The following is a 22,893-nucleotide window of genomic DNA, read 5'->3' as shown; positions in this document are numbered from 1 at the left end:
GGGCAGTCCTTCATATCTCCCCATAAGAGATGTCCTCTTGTCTCAAGAACCTTGCAGCAACCACCTCCTCCAGGCAGCCTGCCCTTGCCAGACCCTATCTGTGAGTTGCCTCTGGCCAGGTAGGGGGGCCCCAGTGTACTTCGGACGCCCCTACACTGGAGCCCCTTGAGGGCAAAGCCTGGAGCCAGAGTCTCGGAGCCCACAACCCCCAAGGCCAGGCCCTGACCATGTTTCCTGCGAACGTTCCCAACTATCCACCTTTTGGGTCAGCTCCAGTGGTGGAAACTTTCCAGCCGGAGGAGGCCGCTTGTTTTGGAAAGTTCCTGGGGGAGCCGCCCCCGCCCGCCCGCCGGGTTCCCACGCTCCCTTATCACTGGGTGCTAGGGGGGCTCCGTGCTGTGCCTGCCTAGCTCCTCCCCAGCTGACCTCGTGGGTCCTGCCCACCCCCTCCCTTCCGCCGTCCTCTCACCAAACACCGGCCCCCTCCAGCCTGGCCCTGCCAAGCCCTCCTGCCACAGGTAGGGAAATCGAGGCCTCGCAGCGCCCCCTACACGCACCATGTGAGCCCTGTCGGGAGTGTCTTCTGCTCAGGAAGGGGGAGGCCGAGGCGGCCTAGGCTGAAGCAGTGCTGGGCTCGGGAGTCAGAATTCTGGCCTTAGTTTCCACTGCAGTATCTCGGACCCAGGTGCCCAGCCCCCCTGCCCTGCTCCAGCTCCACCTTTTGCCTTGTGGCTGGGCCTGGCGTGCTCTCGCAACCATTATTGTCCTCTTTTGCAAAATGAGGCAAAGTGGCCGAGCGCCTTCAGCGACTGTGGTGCGAAGTGAATCCACGCGCTCCGGGGTCTGGAGCCCACGTGGATGTCCTGCCGCGCCAGGCAGGGCGGGATCCCAAGGGCGGTGATGGCTAAGGTCTCCGGGGCCTTGAACCCGAATCTTAGGCAGACGCGCCCCTCCTCCCCGCGCGCCCCTCCTCCCTGGCGCGGGTGGGGTGAGGGGCGGGGCGTGGGCGGGGCCGCGGCTCTTTTCTCTGGAGTTCGCGCGCCCCGAGCCCTCGCCGTCCGCCACTGTCCGAGTTGACTCCGCGCCGGTGAGTGCGTCCCCGGGTTTGGTGCGGGCTCTCCGGGGACCGCAGTCGCCTCGGTCCGCCGGCTCCCGTGTCCCCGCTGACCTGCCCACCCTACGCCCCTAGCTCTCCGCGATGGAGGCCACAGCCGAGTTCGTGGTCGAAAGCCCCGACGTGGTCTACGGCCCTGACGCCATCGAGGCTCAGTACGAGTACCGGACAACGTGCGTCAGCCGCGAGGGCGGTGTCCTCAAGGTAGGCAGGGGACCAGGAGTTGTGGGGTGGGAATGGGGGAACTAGGGAGCCAGGAGGGGACGGGAATGACCCAACGTCTGTGGGCCTGTCCCTGCAGTAAGAGGGGGGTGTGGCCCCAGACTCACTGAACCGCCCGTCCCCAGGTGTACCCCACGTCCACGCGCTTCACCTTCCGGACCGTCCGGCAGGTGCCCCGGCTCGGGGTCATGCTCGTCGGCTGGGGTGGGAACAACGGCTCCACGCTCACCGCTGCCGTGCTGGCCAACCGGCTGCGCCTGTCCTGGCCCACGCGCACCGGCCGCAAGGTGGGGGGTCGGGTGGGGCTTGGCCTTGGCCGGAGTCGGTGCGGGAGGGAGAAGGGCCTCTAGGGGGCGGAGCTCTACGAAGGAGGGGGGGCCCTCAGGGGGAGGAGCCTAAGGTGCCGGCCGGCTCCCGTGGTGGGGGGAACCTCCAAACGGGGAGCCGCTTCTGCGGCTGAGGCGTCCAAAAGTAAGGCGGAGCTTGAGGATGCCGGGCGGGGCCCTGGCCGGCCAGCGGCCCACGCCACGCCCCACCTCACTCCGCCCCGCCTGCCGCCCCCCAGGAGGCCAACTACTACGGCTCGCTGACGCAGGCCGGCACCGTTAGCCTGGGCTTGGACGCCGAGGGCCAGGAGGTGTTCGTGCCCTTCAGCGCACTGCTGCCCATGGTGGCACCCGACGACCTCGTGTTCGACGGTGGGCGGGGCCCTAGGCAGGGGCGGGTGGGAGGCGGGGCCTGGAGGGGCCTAGGTTCCGGGCTGGGCTGAGCTTGGGGGTGTTAGCCTCCCACCCCTCACCCCGCCGCAGGCTGGGACATATCATCCGTGAACCTGGCTGAGGCCATGCGGCGGGCGCAAGTATTGGATTGGGGACTGCAGGAGCAACTGTGGCCACACATGGAGTCCCTCCGCCCCCGGCCCTCTGTCTACATCCCCGAGTTCATCGCCGCTAACCAGAGTGCGCGTGCGGACAACCTCATACTTGGCACTCGCGCCCAGCAGGTGCAGCCCCGCCCCAAGTCCTTTATCCCTTGCCACTTGTTGCTCCCGCCGTTTGCCCCCACGTTCTCTGTCCGTCTTTTGTCTTCACGCTTCCATCCTGAGGGTCCACACCTCACTCTGCACTTGGGCAACTGAGTCGCCCAGACCTCTCCAGATCGAGGGGCCTGTACGACCTCCTTCCCTCCCCGCCCAGTTGGAGCAGATCCGCAGGGACATCCGTGACTTCCGGTCCAGCGCTGGGCTAGACAAAGTCATCGTCCTGTGGACAGCGAACACGGAGCGCTTCTGCGAAGTGGTCCCAGGCCTCAATGACACTGCTGAGAACTTGCTGCGTACCATCCAGGTGGGGGTGCACACGGGGTTGGAGAGGGGTCAGGGCCAGAGCCCCAAAGAACCCCTCCGTGCTGACTGCCCGCCTACGTCCGCAGCTGGGCCTGGAGGTGTCGCCCTCCACTCTCTTCGCTGTGGCCAGCATCTTGGAGGGCTGTGCCTTCCTCAACGGGTCCCCGCAGAACACGCTGGTACCCGGGGCCCTGGAGCTTGCTCGTCAGCGACGCGTCTTCGTGGGTGGAGACGACTTCAAGTCAGGACAGACCAAGGTCAAGTCCGTACTGGTGGACTTCCTTATTGGCTCCGGCCTCAAGGTGCGTGGGCCCCGGGGGTGCACGGCGCAGGAGGGGGTGCTTGGACCCTCAGCGCCGGGGTTGTGCGCTGTGGGGCCTGCAGCTGCCGCGGGGCCCCTTTTTCCCCGCAGACCATGTCCATCGTGAGCTACAACCACCTGGGCAACAACGACGGGCAGAACCTGTCGGCGCCGCCACAGTTCCGCTCCAAGGAGGTGTCCAAGAGCAGCGTGGTGGATGACATGGTGCAGAGCAACCCGGTGCTCTACGCACCCGGCGAGGAGCCCGACCACTGCGTGCGTGGGCCGTGGGCCGTGGGCCACTATGGGGGTGGGGTGGGGGTGGGGGCTCCCGGCCGAGGAGGGCGGGGACCCCTGTGACCTCGTGCTGCCCTCCAGGTGGTCATCAAGTACGTGCCGTACGTGGGCGACAGCAAGCGTGCGTTGGATGAGTACACGTCGGAGCTGATGCTGGGCGGCACCAACACGCTGGTGCTGCACAACACGTGCGAGGTGCGGGGCCCGCCGGGGCGGGAGGGGGGCTGCCCACCGGCCCCCCCCCCCCACCTTCTGACCCCCCGGCCCCACAGGACTCGCTTCTGGCCGCGCCCATCATGCTAGACCTGGTGCTGCTGACCGAACTGTGCCAGCGAGTGAGCTTCTGCACCGACGCCGACCCCGAGCCGCAGACCTTCCACTCGGTGCTGTCGCTGCTCAGCTTCCTCTTCAAGGCGCCGCTAGTGCCCCCGGGCAGCCCGGTGGTCAATGCGCTCTTCCGCCAGCGCAGCTGCATCGAGAATATCCTCAGGTGCGCCCTGGCCTTGGGGCTCCCCGTCCCAGGCCCAAGTGGCCACAGGGATTCTAGGGATCGGGGGCCGCGGGGTCCACCGGCTGCGGAGTCCGGCCCCCGCTAACCCCCAGCCTTTTCCCCAGGGCCTGTGTGGGGCTCCCGCCACAGAACCACATGCTTCTGGAGCACAAGATGGAGCGCCCGGGCCTCACGCGAGGGGGGCCCGTGGTCGCTGCCTGCCCTGTGCCTTGCAAGAAGGGACCAGCGCCAACTGCCCCCAACGGCTGTACGGGTGATGCCAACGGGCACTCGCAGGTTGACGCACCCCAGATGCCCACCACTTAAGGCCATGGTCATTCTTCTGCCCCCAAACTCCGGCCTCCATTGCCCCTCAGGACCCAACCTTTCCAAGACCCCTAAAGACAATAAAGCCAGTGCCACTACGGCCACAGCATCACCTGTGGGTTCTTGGCGCCTGCGACCTAATCCTAATCACCCCACCCCCCCACTCTAGACCCCATTTCCCGTTTCTCACGTGGTAGACTCCAACCTACCCTTCAAAAACTGATGTCCCAAATCTTGAGACTTCCAGAACCCTGAAGCCTCTGCCTAACCCCATGATGGAGGATGTGGCTGCAAGCCAAAGTGAAGAAATCTGAGACCAGATACCAAAAACCAAAACCAAGTTACATTTATTGATGGGGCCCACCCCCTGCTGTCCAGGGGAAAAGAGGTCCCCAGGGAGCCCCCTTGGACAAAATAGAAATGGCAGGAAGGTCCTATACATGAAAGAACGTCTCTGAGGTCCTTGCGTTTTTTGTTTTTTGTTTTGTTTTTTTTTTATAAAATGAGAGTCCTTCGTGCGGGGCCTCCCAGCTGTCCAATCCTTGAACTGGAGTACAGTCGCCCGAGGTGTGACCTCAGACCCTCACCCAGCAGACTGCCCGAGCCCCTGGACCTTGGTCCCAGGCAGGGGCACTGGGCAGAAGCCGAGGCCGGCAGTGGGCAAGGGGCTACTGCCCCATCACACGCTCATGGTCATCCCCGGCGAGTACTGCGGAGAGACGAGGGGGTGGCGCGCGGAGGCGGGCTCAGCTCCGGCCTAGGCTGGGACCCGCCCCCCCGGGGAGAAGAGGGGACGGGGCGGGGCGGGGCGGACGTGGGGTGGGGGGGGAGACAGGTGGCGAAGCGTGGGGAAGCCGCCCTGGGGTGCGGGTCCCAGGGTGGGGTTGGGACGGGGGCGGGCCGGTGAGATAAGGGCGGGAGTGAGGGAAGGGGGGAGAGGGGAGGGGAAGGATGACGCGGCCGCCCCCCCACCTGGCCCGCCGCGGTCACGGTCTTGCTCTGGCCCCCCGGCCGCCCCGCCGGGGCCTGCCCGCCAGGCCCCTCCGGCCCGACGCCGCCGCGGGGGGGGAGTCGACGCAGTCGCTTACGCTTTCGCTCGGGAACGGGTGCAGGAAGGTCCCGGCGGCCGCCATCTCGCCGTCGTCCCGCGGGGTGCCCGGGGCGTTGCTCAGGCCGGCCACGGCGCCGGGGGAGCTCTGGGGGCGGCCGCGGTCAGCGCGGTACTCCCCGCCCCGCGGGCCAGGCCCTGCCCACCGCTCGTCCCGACCTGGACTAGGCCTCACCGCCCTGCTCAAGCCCGCATCCCCGCGCCCCGGGAGCCCCAGGCCCCACCCCACGCAGGAGCGCGGCCCCTCACCTTCGGCAACCCGTCCATATCGCCCGAGCCTGTGGACCGACAGACGGCGGACCGCGGCTCAGACGCGCCTGCGCCAGGCCCGACTTCCCCGCCCCCCGGGAGCCCAGGGTCAATCGACCCCCTCCTCGAACTTCCCCCGCCCCCAGGCCCAGCCTGCTGGGGATCTCGGACGGAGGGTCCGGGCAGGGGTCAGTGATGGCACTCATGGTTTAGCTACAGGAATCCTCCCCCCAACGCAACCCCTGCCACTGGGCCGCCTGCGGAAGCTCGGGGCACAACTGGGTCGCCAGAGGAGAAACGGGGTTGGAGGGGCGGGAGCATCCGCCAGGGGGCGCAAAAGGCTTGTGAAGCAGCCTGGTTGGGGAGTGGGGCGGGGGTGGTCTCCGGACGCCCACTCACCCAGGGATCCGTTCACGTGATGAGGCTCCATCGCACTCATGGCCGCCATGGGGCCCTCCGGACCAGGGCCGAGTGGGAACTGCGGGCAGCGGGGCAGCGTGGGACTAGGGCCACCAGACCCCCAGTGGGGCCACTACTTTCTGCAGCCCCCACCCTGGAGCCCCCTCCACTCACATTAGCCCTGCCGGCGCCCGGCCCAATGGGGTTCATGATAGTGTACATGTTCTCGCTGGAGTTGGTGGAGTCTGGGGGAGATATTGGTGCATGAGGGGAAGAAGTGTGACGACTTCTCCAGGAACACCCTCCCTGTACCCCACCCGGGCTGTACCACCTCCAGGGCTGGGCATGATGGGTGTTCCAGGGGGCCCGCCTCCTCCTGGGGGTCCCTGCACAAGGAGGGAGACAGAGAAGGTGAGAAAGACCCTCCCCCCAAACACACACATCTGCCACCCACAACCCCTCCCCCCAGGCTTGAGCGGCACAGCCACGGCCCGCTGGGCCCCACTCACCGTGTAGCTGCCGGGGGAGGAGGAGGAATAGGGGATCTGGGGAGAAGGACAGCTATGAGCAGTCGGCCCGCTCTACCCCTCACAGACCGCCACCATCTTCCCCCGGCCCTCCGGGCCACCACTCACCGAGTTTCCGCTGGGGCTGGCCCATGGGCCTCGCACTCCAGGGCCCCTAGAAGAGACAGTGGTGGACCCTGGGGTGAGGCCGGGTGGTACACGGCCCCCCACTACGCACTGTCACCCCCCACCCTGCTGCCCCGTGTGCCCCCAAACAGGCCCTCAGCGCAGCAGACATTGGCTGGGTCAGCCTTCATCCCTCACCGGCCTTTGGGCCTCAGTTTCCCCACCTGACAGCAGAGTAAACGATATCCAGAGCATTAACAACGGCCAGTGCAGATTGAGCCTGCCCCGGCCCACCCAGCCCGTGAAGCTGGGTGATGGCCCACGTGGGCACACTCCAGGGGTTCTCCCAGGGCCTTACATGTTCATGGTGGGCAGGCCCGGGCCGGCGAGAGAGTTGGGTGGGGGCCGCATGCCACCTCCATAGCTCTGGGGAAGCAAAAGGGCTGTGAGTGGCAAGGTGTGGGGGGAAGGCCCCGAGGCATACCCCCTCTCCCGGACCCTGCCCTCACCTGGGGTCCAACGCCGGCCATGCCCCGTGGAGGTGTCACCCTCTGCATCGGGCCCATGCTCGGATGCCCTGAGGTGGGGACAGAAGGAGGGGGGCTCAGGCCGGTAACACTCCCCGGGGTGGACATGGGCCGGATGGGGGTGGTTCTGCACCGTGAGACAGCAGGGACGAGGCATTCCCAGCCAGGGTCCCGATGAGTGGAAGGGGAGGCAGCAGCTGGAGCTTCCCTACTCACCCTGAGCACGCGGGGAGGGTTCCATGGCGCCAGGGAGGAGGGGCTGGGAGCCGGGGAGGCCCACCGGAGGCTGCGGAGGGGGGCGTGGCAGCAGTGAGCGAGGGCACCACCACCCTGGCCCAACTCCTGCCCCCCCTCCCCTCATCCCTCTCTCACCTGACTCGGCATCCGCAGGGCGGGCCGGGGGCCCCCTGGGAACCGCGGTGACATGAAGGGCTGGAAGAGGTGGGCCGGGGATCAGCACCTCCCACCGCCCGTTCGCCCCGCGAAGCTACCCCGTTCCTGCGGCGCCCCGGCCCCCAGCCTGGACAGCCCCCTCTTCCAGGACCAGTCAGCAGACCGCAGCCAGCCAGTGCCCGGCGCGTGAGTGCGGTGGGGCCGGGGGCTCGAGTTGCTGGGACGTGCGTGTGGTGAAGGGGCGGGGCGTCACAGGTCCTTACCTGAACGTGAGGCCCCATCATGGGGGCGTTGGGGTTGTGGGGGGGCTGCTGGGAGTCGGGGGGGCCCTAGGAGGACAGAACCAGGTGGGTTGGGAAGAGCGAGGTCCACGGAAGCTTCACTGCTTTCTGTGGCCTTGCTGGGCGTGGCCAGGGAGGGGGAGGGGATGCCATGGAGGCGGGAGGGTGGGCCAGTCCTGCACTCCCCCTAAGGCAAGACGGGGTTTGGGGTGAGGGGCTCTACGGAAACAGTCAGGGGCAAGACCCACGGCTCAGAGAGCCATGTTCTAAGGCTCTTAGCAACCTGGCACGCACAGACCAACTGCACAGAGACCCCGCCTTCTCCTGGCCTGGGACCCAGCTCAAGCGGCCCCTCCCCCGCTGGCTACACCAAAACCCAGATGCAAAAACCCACGCACTGACCACCCTCCCACCCAATTCCAGCCTGCCAGGGCCTCTCCCCACATGAGACCCCCAACCCCATCAGTGCCCGCACCTGTCACCCTGACATAACCACTCAAGAGTTGCAGAACAGGGGGCACCAGCCCTGGCTGTACCTGGAAGAAGCCGGGTGCCATGGGGCCCGCTGCCATTGCGTCGTTGGGGGCCATGCTCCCCATCACTGGACTAGGGGCCGCTACAGAGCTCTGCAGGGGTGGGGAATACCATGAAAACCAGGTCAGGTCACTTCCCGCTTGAGTGTCCTCTCCTTTCCAAAAGCAGCCCACTCCACTGCACAAGGAACCTGGACCATCTGACCTTCTACCCATGCAGGTGAGGATGCCTGGAGGGTCCTCTAGGTGACGAGCAGCTGCCCCTGTCCCCACCCACGATTAGCAACCCTGACTTGGCCTCCTCCTCAGATGCGCTATGTGGCCCTCAGGATGGGCTTTGCCTCTTTGCTGCACCCAAGACGCTGGAGGTGATCAGGGCCCTGCCAGGCTGAACCCACAGCCCAGGAAAGAGGCCAGGATTCCCAGTTCCTAAGGAGTCAGTCCCAAGCCCGAGGATCTGGGGGTCTGAAAATGCCAACAACCCAGGGCTCCAGTGGGCATGTGCCTCATCCGTTGGCACAGGCTTGTTCCTTCCGTCTGAATCTAACCTCAGACTAGTAGGGGCACAGTCCCTAACTCTAGGCCCATCCCGGTAGGCTGGTGAGGCAGATAAGCTAGACCCCCAGCTCTATCCAAGACACCTAAAAACCAACTGGCAGCTTCAAGATGAACCTCCCTTCCAGAAGGCTCCTCCCTGAAGCTGCTACACACACCAATCCCCCTCCTCCTCCAATAGGGAGGGAAATGAAGAAGAGGACTACTGGGGTGGGGTCTCCAGGCTCCTGACTCCAGATGGAGGAAGGGGGTGACAGGGTGCCAGAGAGGGGCGTTCCCACGTCAGCCAAGGGCGGAGCCGCTGGTGGCAGGCCAGAGCTGGCAGGGGGCAGGCGGACAGGCCACTTCCTCTGGTCGGCTCCAAGTCCCAGGCCTGTCTGCCTTTGGGGCCCACAGAGCAGGGAGGAGAAGGGGAAACGGAGGCCTAGTTTACAGGGCAGAGGGGACACATCAAAGGATAGGGAAGGAGGAGGACTCTGCAGGGACTGAGTAGAGAAGAGAGGAGTAGTTCTCTGGGGGCCCCTTGACTCTGGTCTGTCTGGATCATCTGCCCCCACTCCAGGCCTGACGGGACCCAAGACGAAGGGTCTGGTCTGTGCGGGTCACTGCCGTCCCTGGGGCTAGCACAAGCCATCACACAAGGGATGCTCAGGAACTTGTAGAACTGCAGCCACTTGGGTTCAGAGGAGTTAAGCATTTTGCCCACGGTCACACCGCATTTCCTGCCCTACAGAAGTGGGGAGAGGGCCCCTTGGCTGGGTCAGGGCAGGGCCCCTGGAGACATACCCTTCCGCCTGGGGAATGCAAGCTGCCCCCCTTCCTGTCCCTTCTCAAAGGTCAGCCTCTGAAGGACTCCAGGCCCCAAACTGGGGAGGTATGGGTGGGAGCCTCCCCAGGCCTATGGTGACTGAAAGCACTCCCAGGGCCCATTGCAAATCTTTTGAAAGCCCAAGAGACCCTAGGAGTGAGGGGGGATAAAGCTTTCAGCCCCCCCCTCCAAACTGCCACCCCCCCCCCTTCCTCCACCTCATGCCCTCCCACAGATACAGCCTTACAGCTGAACAGCTATTCTCGAAGGCGCCTGCCTCAGTGGCTGAACAGGGGCACCTCTGAACCTTAGGTCTATCCACCCCCGCCCCCCCCCCCACCTACCCCACAGGGAGGGTGGGAGAGCAGTCCCCCTCCTTTTGAGCCACAACAGGCGCCAGATCATTTCCTGGTCGGGAGGGCGGAGGTGGGGGCAGCTGCTTTCTGGGCTGCGGACCACGAGATGTGGGGGCAGGGAAAAGATGGGGCACCCCTCAACCCCTTGTAGCTTCCCAATTCTAGGCCCAGAAGGGTTAATATGGGGCGGTCCACTCTCCCTGGCGGGTGGCCCAGCTAGACACCCCCCCCCCCACGTCCATCATCCGCCCGGAGACGCCCTGGCCCAACCTGCGTTGCTATGACGACGGGTTGGGCGCGCTAGCGTTTCCTGGAGATGCCGAGGTCGGCAGCAGAGCCGGGAGGGGCGAACTGAGTCCCCACTCGGAGGCCCCCCCCCCCCACACACCGACCACGTAGAGGAGGCAAGCAGGGCGCTAGAGCAGCGGCCGGGCAGGATGTGCGCCCGCAGCAACAGAGAACCCGCCACCCCGGGGCCAGGTCGCTACCCACCGCGGGCCGGGTGGGGGGGGGGGTCCCCATCCCCCCACCCACGTCCGCTGTGCCCGTGCCATCTCCCCCCACCCCCCACGCCACGCGCGCTCCGCTGCCATGGTAACCGGCGCGCTCCCGGGAAGCGCGTACCCCTCCGTGTGAAGAACCAAGCACTCCGCCCTCCTTGCCCTCCCTGGAGGCGCCCTGAGAGGCCGCTGGAGTCGCGGGCAGAGGCAAAGCCGGGGCGGAGAGGGAAGGGGCGCTGAGCAGGCCGGGAGGGGGCGCCCTCAAGGAGTCAGGCACGCACACAACTCCAGACACCCCTGGAGCCCCAGTTCTGGCAGGAGAGGGACAGGGGGGCAGCACACGAGCAGTGGGACCCAATAGGGACCAACAGTATGACCCCAGCTCCCAAGCACAGCGTAAGGCGCGTGAGGAGCGTCTTCAGGGACAAGACGAAGCCTTACCCCTCTGGGGCTGCACTCCCGCCCTACGAAGGCCTGCACTGGGCAGGGGAGGGGATGCGTTATGCGGGGAGGCGGTGCACAACCTTGACCAATTGCAGAGCGAGATGGGGACCGCCACGCCCTGGGAGGCCCGAGGGGGCACAGCGGGGAGGATTGCTCAGGATGCGAGGACGGCTGTCGGAGTGTGGGCGCACAACGGGGAGGGGGTGGGAGCGGGGAACTCGCCTAGAGCTGCCCGCCCCTGGACGCCAGCTGCGCTGCTGCTTCCCCCTTGAGTGGGCCCGGAGCCCCCAAGCCTTTCCTGGCCAGCCAGAGACCTCCCGGAGAAGCCGGGTGGCCAAGCCCCACACCCAAGGCCAAGAAGATAAAGGCAGGGGCTGCCATCTGCCCATGACAAAATGCCACCAGCCCTTTCATGTCATGCCCTTTCCTCTTCAGACAGGCCTCTGACCCCCACTCAACCCAGAAGGAAACTGAGGCCAAAGAGGTGGAGTCAACAGCCTCAGCCACCAAGCAAAGTTAGGAAGTGTGCCCACTGCTGGGCCTCTGCTGCTCAAGGGTGCACCTGCCAGTTAGCCAACCCCCACCCCCACTCCCGCCTGCACTCAGAAAGGCTGGGGCGGGAGGGGACATGCAGTAGTGGCCCCAACCCTGTCCTCCGACACACATGTAGACACACACACACAAACTACACATACACAGCTAGGCAGATGGGGAGGCAGGAGCTCCTGGCTCCACGGGGGATTCAGATGATGGAGAGGAGAGGCGGGGCCGGCCGCAGGAAGGTATGGGGGGGGGGGGCTGTGGGGGCCCTCAGGAGCTGAGCGCAGTGGAAGGATCTCCCCCATCTTGTGAGTATCCCTATACTGAGTAGAGGGAATAGGGACTCCCCAGAAGTGGCCAGATCCCAGATCAATCCCCACAGCCAGACCCACTTGGCCACCCAAGCCAGCCTCAGGCCACACAGGACCCCAAGGCCACAGGCCCAGAAACCTGCCCATGCCCACGAGCCCTGGTCCCAGTCCCCGGGGCAGGGACTCACGTAGTCCTGGAAGGCCTTGGCCTCATTTGAGTGCTCACACGCCTCTCTGCGGTCAGGTGCTGCACAGTACAAGTCCCAGAACACGCTGTGGGCGGCAGGGAGGGGGGGGACGATGGTTTCCCCACACGTCCCCACCCAGCCCCCCTCCGTGGCCCACCCTGGCCAGCCTCACACGCACCACCACCAGGAATGCAGGAACCCTGGGGGCTCCCCCAGCGTAATGTTCTTCTCCCATCGGATCTGCAGGGGGAAGGCAAGACAGTGAGAGGGCCCTGCCTGACCCCTTCCAACCTGGGGCAGCCCTAGCCCAGCCTGGTGCCTGGGGAATGCTGGGGCAGGGGACCAGCAGCCCAGAGCAAGGGAGCTGGGAGGGGGGCAACTATGTGAGGGGCAGATAAGTGGGCACAGATCGTCAGATGGCCAGGCAGATGCCTGGACACCAGTCCACGGGCCCTGATCCACCCCAGCCCTCAGTTCCCAGGGCCAGCAGAGGGGCACCCCAACCCATTTGGAAAGGAGATGGAGAGGACCCCAGGATATGGGTGGTAAGGAAGGGCCCAGCTTAGGGGGGGATCTCTGCCTGGCCAGGCTGGCTTACCTCGGACAGAAAGGTCTGGGCTGACTTCTGGGCACCAACGTGCAACAGGTACTCGTATACATAGAGTGCCAACCTGCAGGCAGGCAGAGGGGAGGCTGGCTCAGGCCTGGGGCGAGCCCCACAGTCCCAAGGATCCCTGAGAGAGGCCCTCAGTGAGCCCCTCATGACGCCACGCCCGGCCTCACTCACTGCCCCCTACTGGTTCCCCAATCACCCACATCTCCCCCACCCTGACAGGTGATGACTTCAGTTGCTCAGACCAGCCAACTCCTACATATCCATCAATACCCAGCCTGCAGGCCCTTCTTCTAGGCAACGCTCTCAGCAGTCCATAACCCCCCACTTGCAAACCAAACTCTGCTCTGTTAAACACCAAGTCCTGGCCCCATCCTGCCAACGCTGAGACCCCAGAACAGCCTTGGTCCCAGGGAGGTTTACTGCCCAGGAGAAAGGGCTCCTGGATGTCACTCCAGGCTATGCCCTGGGTAGGGTCTCCCAGCCAGTACCCTAGGCCATGTGGCCAGGGCCCAGCACCTAATTCCCTCCCAGCCTTGCCTGCTAGGGGCCCTCTTCCAGGTGTCCCTGGACCCCCGTTCTCTTTCTCAGGATCAGCGCCCATCCACCAGTGGTGGCCATGACCCATCTATACCAGCCCTCCAGGGAGAGTCTGGAGAAGTGAGGGTAGCGAGGGGCAGTGGGGCCAGCAGTGCCACTTGGCTGCCACGGCACCTTGTCAAAACACAGTGCCGGGTAACCTTAGACACACCAATCTGGCCACTGCCCACCCCAAGAACAGGCCACCTTCCATCCGGCAGTGTCCTCCACGGGCCACATAGGAAGGCCGGCCCTTCCACGCCACCTTCCAAGCCTCTCCATCCTCAGCCTCCACGCCCCCTCATCAGTCCTCCACACCAGCAAGCAGAGAAACAACTTCCTGGCCCCTGGGGTCACCCATTTCCCAACCATCCACTCCACAGTTACTGGCCCCTCCCAGTGCTCCCAGGGACCTTACTGCCCGTCCAGGTCCCATGTGGGCTGGGGGGGTATAGGGTCCAGATCCAAGACTGGGGACTCCTCAAGGGCTGGCCTGAGCTGGAAGGCCTTCTAGAACGCCTCCCCACTCGGCTGGCCGCCCTTCCCTGGCTGAGGGCCCCATCCTAAAATAACCCTGCTTTGTCTCATGTTCCTGCTCTCTCCCCACCTTCCCAGCCAGGCTTCTTGATCCTCACATACCCGCCCCCCCATCAGATCACTCCCCCTTCCTCAGACCTCACAGAGGCAGTTCTGGCCATCCTGTCCTGGCCCCCAGTCCCTGCCCCACCCCATGGGTTCTGTCCTTGGCCTGGATCCTCTTCCTTCGTCCAGCACCTCCCTGTGCAATGAACGCAACAGACACCTGTACCTCTGCAAGCTACCTGCTCGTGGGCAGACAGGAACACAACAATACATAGGAGAAGCTAAGTTACATGGCGGGCCGGAAGGTTGTGCGTGCTAGGGAAGGGCAAAAGGGGGACGTTAAGGGGTTGGGGTGGGCGGCTGTCCCAGGGTGAGGTGGGCCCCTGGCTCACACCACACCAAATGAGCTGTGACAGCCACCTACAGGGACAGGGCACAGAGGGGTAGAGTTCACGGTGCTCACGCGACTCCAAGCGTGGGTTTTCCTCAACACTGGCTGCGGATTCCCCCACATCATCGCGCCCCTCTCAGCCTTCCTGGCCCCATGGCCCCATGGCCAGGTTTCCCTGTCCAATTCACTCCTGTGACTCTTCCTTTCTGGAGGCTTCCCGAGCCTTCAAGGGGCCTGCATCTGCCAGCCCTGTGTCCATTAGTGAAGGAACGAATGTGAAAAGCCAATGGCCTGAAGCAGAGCCAACCAGCGCAGGCCTACCAGCTACCCCACCTTCCAGGTAAGGAGAGGCTGAGAGAGGTCTGGTCAGTCCCTCACCCATTTCGGGGGTTGTTGCAAGGGGCAGGAAAGTCTGGGGTGAGACGTCCAGAGCCAAGGAAGCAAAAGGAGGTGGGGGAATCCAGGTAGATGGGGTAAGGGTAGGGGTAGTGGGGGGCTGCAGTCTTGCCCTGGGGGAATTCTAGCTCAGTAAGCCCCCTGAAGAAATACCCTTGGCTCCCACCACATCCACCAAGGGGTCTACACTGCCAGCCATTGGGTCTTCCTACACCTCCCTTTGGCCTTGACTGTTCAGCAGTGACACGTGACCCCAGAATGCGGGTTCAGGAGCCCGCCTCTGCCTGCCCCCCACGCCCCTGTGATCTGGCTTGGGTGGTCTGGCCTTGACTCACAAAGGGACAAGGGTGCACACACGTGCACGAATAACATCCACCCAACCACAGCCCTGAGATCACTGCACTTGCTGAATTTAGGGGGAAAAGACTTAAGGAAAAAGCTCTCTCTCCTGATTCGGAGCCTTCTTCCTGCCTCCTCTAGCACACGCTTGGCCCAGGCCACTAGCATCTCTTACCTGGATTTCGACAGCACCCCCCCCCCCCGCCCCCTTCCAGGGGCTGCGCTCTCCCCAGCCCCTAGTGTCTGTACACACACATCCCGTAACACTCCCCCTTCACTGCCCCAACACACATACACTGGCCATCCTCCACCTCAGGGAGGTGTTCGCCCACCTCCAACGCTTCCACCTTGAGGCCGGTGTAGCTCAAATGTCACCCGTCACAGTCTTTCCTATCACACCTAACACCACCTGCCCCATCCGCCCCCCCCCCACCACCACCTTATTTATCCCCTTCTGACACACAGGTCTCTGCTCTCTGCCTGCAGCTCCTTCTGGAATGTAGCTTCGGAGGGGGCCGGGGGTGGAGGCAGGGACTTGCTCTCTTTTGCTCGCTACTGAACTTGAAACAGAGCCCAGCGCATCTTGGGCCCCCAGCTACCCCAAAGGAATGAACAAACCACCACCAGGACTCCCTGTGACTTCGGTGGGGGGGGGGGGGGGGGGATTAACACAAGTAGTCTGGTAAGCACCCATACAAGTTGGCTGAGTGTTTCGATGTTAAGGATTTGGGTGGGGTTTTATCCCCAAAGCAGAGAAACCAGGCAGAGTTTTCAGTTTTGCAGATTTCTCTTACATGTTGGTACTTTAATTTTTACTACGATGGAGTCTGAGGGAAGAATTGTGAGCTGTCTTGTTTTGGGTGAGAAGCGTTTTTGTTGTTGTTGCTTGTGTGTGCATCCTAAGTTTATTGCCGATACGGGAGGGAGATTCCTTCCATCCCCAAGACGAAACACATGGGCGCCCTGGAGAAATCTAGGAGATTCTTCCCACTCCACGGAAGGAGTGAGAAGGACGGATGCTGGGGACAAGGCAGGCTTTGCAGTTCCTCAGCCTACTTATCCTCCCCTCAACAGAGGAGAGCTGCTCCCCACTATTATTTCCTCTCATCCACTCATCCCTGAAGTAATTAAAAAAAAAAAAAAAAGGCTCCACTATTAAAAAAAAAAAAAAAAAAGACAAAAAACCCTCCAGTATGGGAGCCAGGGGTCCCGGCTGGGACTTGAGGTTAAAGGTCACCAGTAGAAGAGGGACAGGGAGGGGAGCAGGAACCACCACTGTTTCTGCTGCAGGGCCTCCTTCCTTGCTGCGTCCTGTAGCCGCTGCGGCCGCCTCATCTGCCGGCAACCGCACAGGGCGGACCACTGAGCCCCGGATGAAGCAGTCCTTCACTGATAACGTGTGAGGCTATTTCTCAGGGTCTGTGACACTGACGTCAGTTAGTTTGATGCTGAGATACCGAGCCACACGCTGGAGGGTTCCACAGATGCTCAGGTCATTCTTGAGTTCCACGACCACATCCTTGCCCACGAGGAACTTGAAAAAGGAGTGGAAGAGCAAGGTGGCCCAGCCAGCCACTGCCGGAGGAAAAGCGAGGGCCGGAACCGCCAGCCTGGGGCCTGACGGCGTGCATGTTGGCGGCGGGGGACGGGGGGGTGTGAAAATTTTTGAAGCCTGGACATGGGCTATGTTGTTCAGGGCCCTTCAGAGACCCCAAGCAGGGCTTCTAGTTTGACAGTCTAGTTTGACAGAGCCCTGGGCTCGGTCATGGGGAAGGGCTGGGCTCTGAATCCAAATCCTGGCATCCCCACCCCTAACCAGGTTGGCAAATGGCCTGCAGAATGACTGCACTCAGGGGGGCGCTTCTGCGGTAAGAGAGCAGGTGGATGGAAGGAGCGAGTGACCTAGAGGATCTGGCGTGCCCAGACCCCAAGTATTCATAGGAAGAAATGCACACGGTGACCTAATAGGATGTTAGAGCCCCGCAGGCTACAATGCGGCACCACCACCGTAATCAAGAATTATGGTAGGTAAACGGATGCTCCCCGCATGGTGTCCTCCTCCCCCTAAAGCCCCTGGACTTGCTGCTGGGGGCTGGGAGATGCCCTCTACCCAGGGGCTTGTATCACTCAACAAAGGGACTCTCCAAGCCACACACTTCCTCCCTCCCCACGGCTGCCTTCAAGGCCAGGCCTTCAGGCATCTCTTGCCAGGGTGGTGACCACCCTCCTCACCATCCGCCTGGCACAGCCTCCACACTTGCCCCTCACAGCCCTTCTCCCACACGGTGGCCAGAGTGACGACCCCCACTCACAAATTCCACCTCTGTCTTCCTCCTCCTCCTGTTCCCCCCCCCCCAGACACTACCTCCTCTCAAGTCCTTCCTTGGAGGCTCCCCTGTGTCCAGCGGCTCTGCTTAGCCTCCAAGACTCAGTTCAGGGGCTCCTTTCTTAAGGACCTCTTACTCATCTGCTCTCCAAACGAGGATGCCCACAGCCATACTTGGAAGCCCAGCAAGAAACAGAGCAAACGCAAGGTGATTCCCGCACCCGCTGAGCCAAGGAACAAACTTCACCTGTGGTCATGTGCCCTGTCTCAAAACCCACCCCGGGAGAAAAAAACACAAGGAACCCAGTGACACCAACCATGGTTGTCGTTTATGGAATGATTTAAACCAACCTAGCTGTGCTTCACAATGGCAGAACCTCTGGAGCCATAGGAGGAGGGATACAAAGGGGACAAAGGGGCCTGCAGCTACCCCTGCTACCTCCGTACTCTTACTTAAAAAGCCCTAAATCCAATGACCAAATGCAAGTGCTAGTTAGTTCTGGGTGGTAGGTGCCCTCCAGGCTGCCCTGTAGGTTGGGAGTGTTTATTATTGGACGCACCCAGCAGGTATTCAGTCCTTTCTGGGGCAGGCTGTCCCAGACCCAGTGTTGAGATGGGGAGCCAGAGGCGGGCCCAGGACAGGGACCTGAGAGGGAAGAAGGGCAGGAGGAGGCAGGAGGGTGAGCAGGGAGAAAAACATAGTGCCAGGGGCTGAGGACCTGAGCAGTGTCACCCCCCCCCCCCCACACACACACCCCATTTCACAGAGGAGGAAACCGAGGCCCAGACACAGGAAGTGGCTGGGCTGGTGGCTGCCTGCGTGGGGTGCTCCACCTGCAGCCTTTCACCAGTCCTTGTAGTCCTCGTGAGAATCCTACAAGGCCGGTCGTCCTTATTTCAGAAAGGAAGGCTCAGCAGCAGCCAGCCGGCTTCCCGGGTGCGGTGCCGCCCTCCCCCCTTCCGAGAGCTCTCGCTCTCTCGTGCCCCAGACGCTGAGACCTCAGCAGCTCGCTTCCTCCCCAGGGCCCCCGCAGCCCTACGGATGAAAGAGGGGGTGCGACCATCTGGTGTTTTCCAAACTTTCTTTAGCAGCAGAACCCGATCTCCAAACCAACGCTTACATGGGAGCCCCTACAAGAAACGGACGAACGCAGGGCAGCTCTGGACACCAAGGGGCCTGGAGAATAGGCACGATGGCACCTTTAGCCTCCGCAGGAGGGGTTTTTGCAGATCCCAGTGTCCCCCCCCCCCACTGGGAGCCGTGTGGCCTCCCCAGGGGATCCACCCAGCTGCCCACGCGGGGCTGGGGCCAGCACCCCTCAGGCCCTCTCCTCTCTCAAGCTCTTCCTGAGGTGCAGGGGTTCCCCCCTCCCCGACTGAGGTCAGACTCCTCGGCCGCGGAAACTTCCCTGCAGAATGTGGGAGAGGGCTCGGCCCGCGACCTCGCGCGCACGCAGGTCTCGACTGTTGGAGGTCTCGCGACCTTCGAGTCCGGCTCGGATCCGTCGCGTCCCTTCGAATCCTGCGCCCTCAAGTCTGGGGCCACGTCGCGACCCCTCGCGCCCCTCGGGTCGCTCAAGCCCTCGGGTTTCACGCGCCCCCTCAAATCTCGCGAACCTCGGGTCTCCAGCACCCCTTCAGCCCTCCCGACCTCTGGGATCTCGCGCACCCCCTCCAGCCACACGACCCCTTGCGTCCCTCGCGCCGCCCGAGTCCCACGCGCCCGTCAAATCCCGCAGCTCCCCACGCCCCTTAGATCTAGCGCACTCCCACGAATCTCGCGGCCCCGCGCGCCCCTCGGGTCTCGCGCGCCCCCCTCAAATCTCGCGCCCCTCGGGTCTCGCGCGCCCCCGCAAATCTCGCGACCCCTTCGAGCCGCGCTGGGGCCCCGCACGCCCTGCCCCCGCGCCCACGTGCCCCGCGCGGTGCCCGCCGGCATTGGGGCCCACGGAAGCCTGCGCGGCGGCCGAGTCCCGCCCCCGGCGCCCACGGCCCCGGCCCACCGACTCACTTCTCGCGGGCCTGGCTGTCGGAGGGCACGGCCGAGCCCTTGCCCCCCTTGGCGTACATGCTGCTCCGAGCCGCCGCCGCCGCCGCCGCCGCCGCCGCCTCCGGGGCCCACACCTGTCAGGCGGCACCGCGGGCCGCGCTAGCGGTCGCCATAGCTACCCCGCGCCCTGGGCCTCACAGCCCCGAGCCCCGCGCGGGCACCGCGGGCATCGTCCGCGCGGGGGAGCTCCAGACGGCCAAGGCGGCGGTGGCGGCGGCGGCGGCAGCTCCAGCTTCAGCTCCAGCCACGGGTTTTATTTTCTTCCTCTCTTCCCTCAGCGCGGGCTGTTCCGGGAAGCGCGCGCCCCCTCCTCCCGCCGCGCGCGCCCCCGCCCGCCGCCTCCCTGCCGCCCGCGGGCGCCGCTCTTAAAGGGGCGATGGCGGGCGCGCGGATGGGTCCCGCTGTGGGGACCGTGGGCCGGGCGCGCACGCGCAGTGCCCAACGCAGTGGGGTGGGGTGGGGGGGGGAGCGCGGGGACACACACGCAGGCACGGGTGGGGGCGGCCACCTGGGGACACACAGCAGGATACAGTTGATCACGGGTCCACACACGGTCTACAAATAGGACCAGCCACCCAAATTGTACACCCAGGAGCACAGCCACACACAGGACCCTACACACACAAACCCACAGAGCTACTGGAACGACGAGTGAGGGTTCCCTAAAGCGACAGGCCGTCACACTGGGTGTCCTCCCCACAGATATGCCCCCCCACATCCTGAGAGGACCCCGCCACACGTACAGTTCACCCAGGGACACCCCGTCCCACACACGGTGGTATACACAGTGGCCACCAGGACAGCAAAGCACACAGGCCACTGCTCACAGGGACGCACAGGCACACGTCGGCTCCGTTGTGCTGCAGCTCCCAACGGGCCGTGGCAAAAACGCGGCTGCTTGTCGGAACTCCTACCCAGGGCTCCACACGTAGCCCTGGGGTCTCACAGTGCCACAGACGACAGCGTCACACGGTCCCGGGGCCTGTGGCCACTCACAGACACACGACGCAGACACATGCAACCCGAAGACCACCACACAGCGCCGCCCCGTGGTAGCCACACCCCGTGTCAATAGCAGTTGCTGGGTGATTGTCGCCTGGGTCATTCCTGCGGCTGCTGCTCAGCCTGGGTATCGGCCGGCTGTAAACGGGGCGCATCCCACTTTTCATTGTCTCCTCTGCAGGAGTCAGGACTGCAGGCGGAGGGGTGGGGGGGACCCCATTCCCCCTCCAGGGGCCCTTCTCCTCCCTCCAGAGGGTGTGAGAGGGGGGCAGACACCGAAGTAAGGACAAGGGTGCCTGCGAGGGGTGGAGGCCTGTGCGCGGGACCTGCTTGCGCCCCGGGGAGGGAGGCAGTCCGGTTGTGTCTCCAGGTCTGGATGTTTCTGTGAATGTCCGCCATAGGGGTTCCGCCCCCCCCCCCCCCCCATGCACGACTGCGAGCGTGTGTGTCTGTGTCTGGGTGTGAACCCGCAGTTCCTGTGTGAGTGCACATGTGCATCATGCCTGCCTGGAGTTTGGTAGGTATCCAGGGAAAGGCTGCTGTCTGGTCAACTGGCCCTGGCTCTGCGGCAGCGGTTGTGTGTCCTTGGCGGTTGTGGGAGGCCGAGTGACGCCCTTAGGCTGTGTGCACAAGTGTGTGTGTTTGCGTGTGCCTCCGCGCGGAGGTTGATTACTGGCTCCCCGGGACCTGTGTTGTGTGGTTGTGTGCTCAGGCTTCCTGCGTCGTGTGTGTGTGTGTGTGTGTGTGTGTGTGTGTGTGTGTGTCTTGATGGGAGCAACCGCCCCCGCCCCTGCCAGCTGACCCCCTGTTATACCTCCCTCTAAGAGGCCGCGCTCCCCAGTAGGGATCCCCACCCCTCAAGCCTGGCGGTCGGGAAGTCGGGAGCCGCTGGGGTTCCAGACAGGCGGAGAGGAAGGGAAGGGCCAGGCAGGCCCCAGCCCCGCCTCCATCCCGAGGGGCCCCGGCCGGGGTTGGAGGGGGACGCCAGCCCTTCCCACTTCCTGTCCAGCCGGTCGTCCCCTCCCCCAGCTTCCTCTCCCGCGGGGCCCCCGAGGCCCGGGCAGGCGTAGAGGAGGGGCCTGCGTGGCGAGCTAATGGGGGCGCGGCCGGCAAGCTTCTATAGGGGCCTCGAGCTGGCGGCTGCCCAGCGCCCCGGAGGCCACCGGCGGACGTGGGAGCCAAGGGCACCCTCGTCGTAATACCCGCTCTCACCACCGGTCTCCGGCGCCTACTTCCAACGAGGCACAGAGAAAGTGGCTCCCCCTCGTCGCACAGCGTATATGTGACCACTGTGACACTCCGGCCCCCGAGGACACTCCTCCTGCCATCCCAGGCACCCCCTATTTATCTCCCAGCGCTCGGTGGCTCCCCAGGATTCTGTGTGTCCTGCGCGGGTCCCTCGGCCTTTCTGAGCCACGGTTCCTTGAGTCGTGATCTCCAGCCTCCCCACAAACATTTATTGAGCATCTGCTGTGCGCAGGGCTCTTGTGGGGGCTCTGGGGACCCAGCCAGCACGCTTTGCTACTGCTTGTGGAACTGAGATTTTGATGGGGAGGGCTGACCGTCAAACGCTGGCGTGTCCGTAGGATAATTTCAAGGAGTACCACATGCTGGGCAGAGGGAGGGGTTCCCAGTGGAGAGGATCCAGCGATGGCCAAAAGGGCCGGGCTCCCAGGCAGGGTGGAGGCGGGCGGGGGGTGGGGGGGTGGTGGGAGGATGGAGAGAAGGAGGGAAACGCAGCGCGAGCTGCGAAGGGGGAGGTGCGGCGGGCTGAAGCGACAGGCGCGGTTCTCATGGCAACCGGGACGGATCTCCAAACACAGCCTCGGTGCCCGCGGAAAAGTCCGAGAAAAGGGAGATCGGCCCCACGCGGCGTCAGGGAAGCGGAGCCGCTCGCACATCCAAGCAGGGCGCCCTCCTTACAAGAGCAGAACCCACAGAAGGGCCTTACCCCCACCGCACCCAGAAGAGGGAGGGGGTTGGGGGGGGGAAGGAAAGTTTTTCGTTTTTTTTTTTGTTTTTTTGTTTGTTGTTTTATTAAGGGGAGGGGTGGATCTGAAAGATCTGAAAGCAAAATGTTCAGACTGCAGCACAGAAGTGCAAAGGCCCTGAGGTGGGTACACGGTTAAGGTGCTGGAGGCAGAACGAGGAGGGCAGTGTGGCTGGAACAGGAAGAGGAACCGGATCACTCCCGAGGGGACGGGTTGGGATTCGTTCTAAGCAATAAGGAGCCACGGGAAGGTGTGTAGCCTTGAACGGCAATCCGCAACAGGATTTTAAGAAGCTCCATGGGGCTGCTGGGTACATTGAGATAGCATGGAGGATGCAGAAGGTTGCCCGAGTAAGAAGCCCAGGTAGACAGGGGCCCTGGGCCAATGGCAGACCCGGGAATTGATTGGGGTCCCGGTGGGGACCCGAAGGAGAGAAGACTTATTAAAGTCTGGTCGGAATCCTAGACCCGCCATTCCTTCATCGGCTCCCGACTGCCCCTGTGTGGCTGTGCGGGGACTGCAGCCTTGAGCCAGTTCTTTGCCTCGGGATCACCACCGGGTTGGAGGCGGTGCCTGGGCAAGCCCGTAGCGGACTGTGCTGGTAGGGCTGGGGCGGGGTGGGAGTGGGGTGTTGAATGGAGGAAAGTCTGTCCCTCCCCACTCCCTGCCAGCCCTTCCATTCTTCATACCCGCCCTTCACAGGC

The 22,893-nt window shown here is 64.0% G+C and overlaps 2 protein-coding genes and 1 pseudogene across 18 annotated transcripts; 1 reads left to right on the top strand and 2 right to left on the bottom strand.

Annotated features, from left to right (window-relative positions):
- Positions 1–930: 930 nt before the first annotated feature.
- Positions 931–4,205, top strand: ISYNA1 (inositol-3-phosphate synthase 1). 2 transcript variants are annotated; one of them, XM_003982078.6, is made up of 11 exons: positions 931–1,087; positions 1,190–1,318; positions 1,462–1,623; positions 1,902–2,034; positions 2,146–2,339; positions 2,533–2,682; positions 2,768–2,983; positions 3,094–3,258; positions 3,361–3,474; positions 3,552–3,769; positions 3,895–4,205. In XM_003982078.6, exons 2-11 carry the CDS (start codon positions 1,199–1,201, stop codon positions 4,094–4,096), a joined length of 1,674 nt encoding a protein of 557 aa, XP_003982127.3. In that variant the 5' UTR covers positions 931–1,087; positions 1,190–1,198; the 3' UTR covers positions 4,097–4,205. The 2 variants fall into 2 exon arrangements, with proteins under 2 accessions (XP_003982127.3, XP_023103293.2); XM_023247525.2 differs by lacking the exons at positions 931–1,087; positions 1,462–1,623.
- A 212-nt stretch (positions 4,206–4,417) lies between these two features.
- SSBP4 (single stranded DNA binding protein 4) lies at positions 4,418–21,541 on the bottom strand. Of its 16 annotated transcripts, none has more exons than XM_045048524.1 (18): positions 21,411–21,541; positions 12,519–12,591; positions 12,099–12,160; positions 11,921–12,005; positions 8,222–8,311; positions 7,668–7,733; positions 7,384–7,443; positions 7,228–7,297; positions 6,994–7,061; positions 6,843–6,910; positions 6,488–6,533; positions 6,362–6,397; positions 6,184–6,238; positions 6,027–6,097; positions 5,853–5,931; positions 5,454–5,482; positions 5,069–5,292; positions 4,418–4,805 (listed from the first exon to the last, which is right to left on the bottom strand). In XM_045048524.1, exons 1-17 carry the CDS (start codon positions 21,524–21,526, stop codon positions 5,083–5,085), a joined length of 1,284 nt encoding a protein of 427 aa, XP_044904459.1. In that variant the 5' UTR covers positions 21,527–21,541; the 3' UTR covers positions 4,418–4,805; positions 5,069–5,082. The 16 variants fall into 16 exon arrangements, with proteins under 16 accessions (XP_044904459.1, XP_044904478.1, XP_044904502.1 ...); XM_045048543.1 differs by having other exon boundaries at positions 5,185–5,292; XM_045048567.1 differs by lacking the exon at positions 21,411–21,541 and adding an exon at positions 21,053–21,403 and having other exon boundaries at positions 11,921–11,979.
- Positions 13,993–17,318, bottom strand: LOC101094830 (annotated as a pseudogene).
- Positions 21,542–22,893: the final 1,352 nt, after the last annotated feature.

This window comes from Felis catus, chromosome A2 (genome assembly GCF_018350175.1).
Source record: "Felis catus isolate Fca126 chromosome A2, F.catus_Fca126_mat1.0, whole genome shotgun sequence".
Taxonomy (NCBI): Eukaryota; Metazoa; Chordata; class Mammalia; order Carnivora; family Felidae; genus Felis; species Felis catus.
This window is presented reverse-complemented; position numbering and strand designations above follow the sequence as displayed.

Coding starts and splice junctions, on each gene's coding strand:
- ISYNA1 (XM_003982078.6), top strand. CDS start 1,199: ATGGAGGCCACAGCCGAGTTCGTGGTCGAAAGCCCCGACGTGGTCTAC. Junction 2,340..2,532: donor TTGGCACTCGCGCCCAGCAG/GTGCAGCCCCGC, acceptor CTCCCCGCCCAG/TTGGAGCAGATCCGCAGGGA. Junction 2,683..2,767: donor ACTTGCTGCGTACCATCCAG/GTGGGGGTGCAC, acceptor CTACGTCCGCAG/CTGGGCCTGGAGGTGTCGCC.
- SSBP4 (XM_045048524.1), bottom strand. CDS start 21,526: ATGGCAGGAGGAGTGTCCTCGGGGGCCGGAGTGTCACAGTGGTCACAT. Junction 7,062..7,227: donor ACCCTCCCCGCGTGCTCAGG/GTGAGTAGGGAA, acceptor TCCCCACCTCAG/GGCATCCGAGCATGGGCCCG. Junction 6,398..6,487: donor CCAGCCCCAGCGGAAACTCG/GTGAGTGGTGGC, acceptor CCTTCTCCCCAG/ATCCCCTATTCCTCCTCCTC.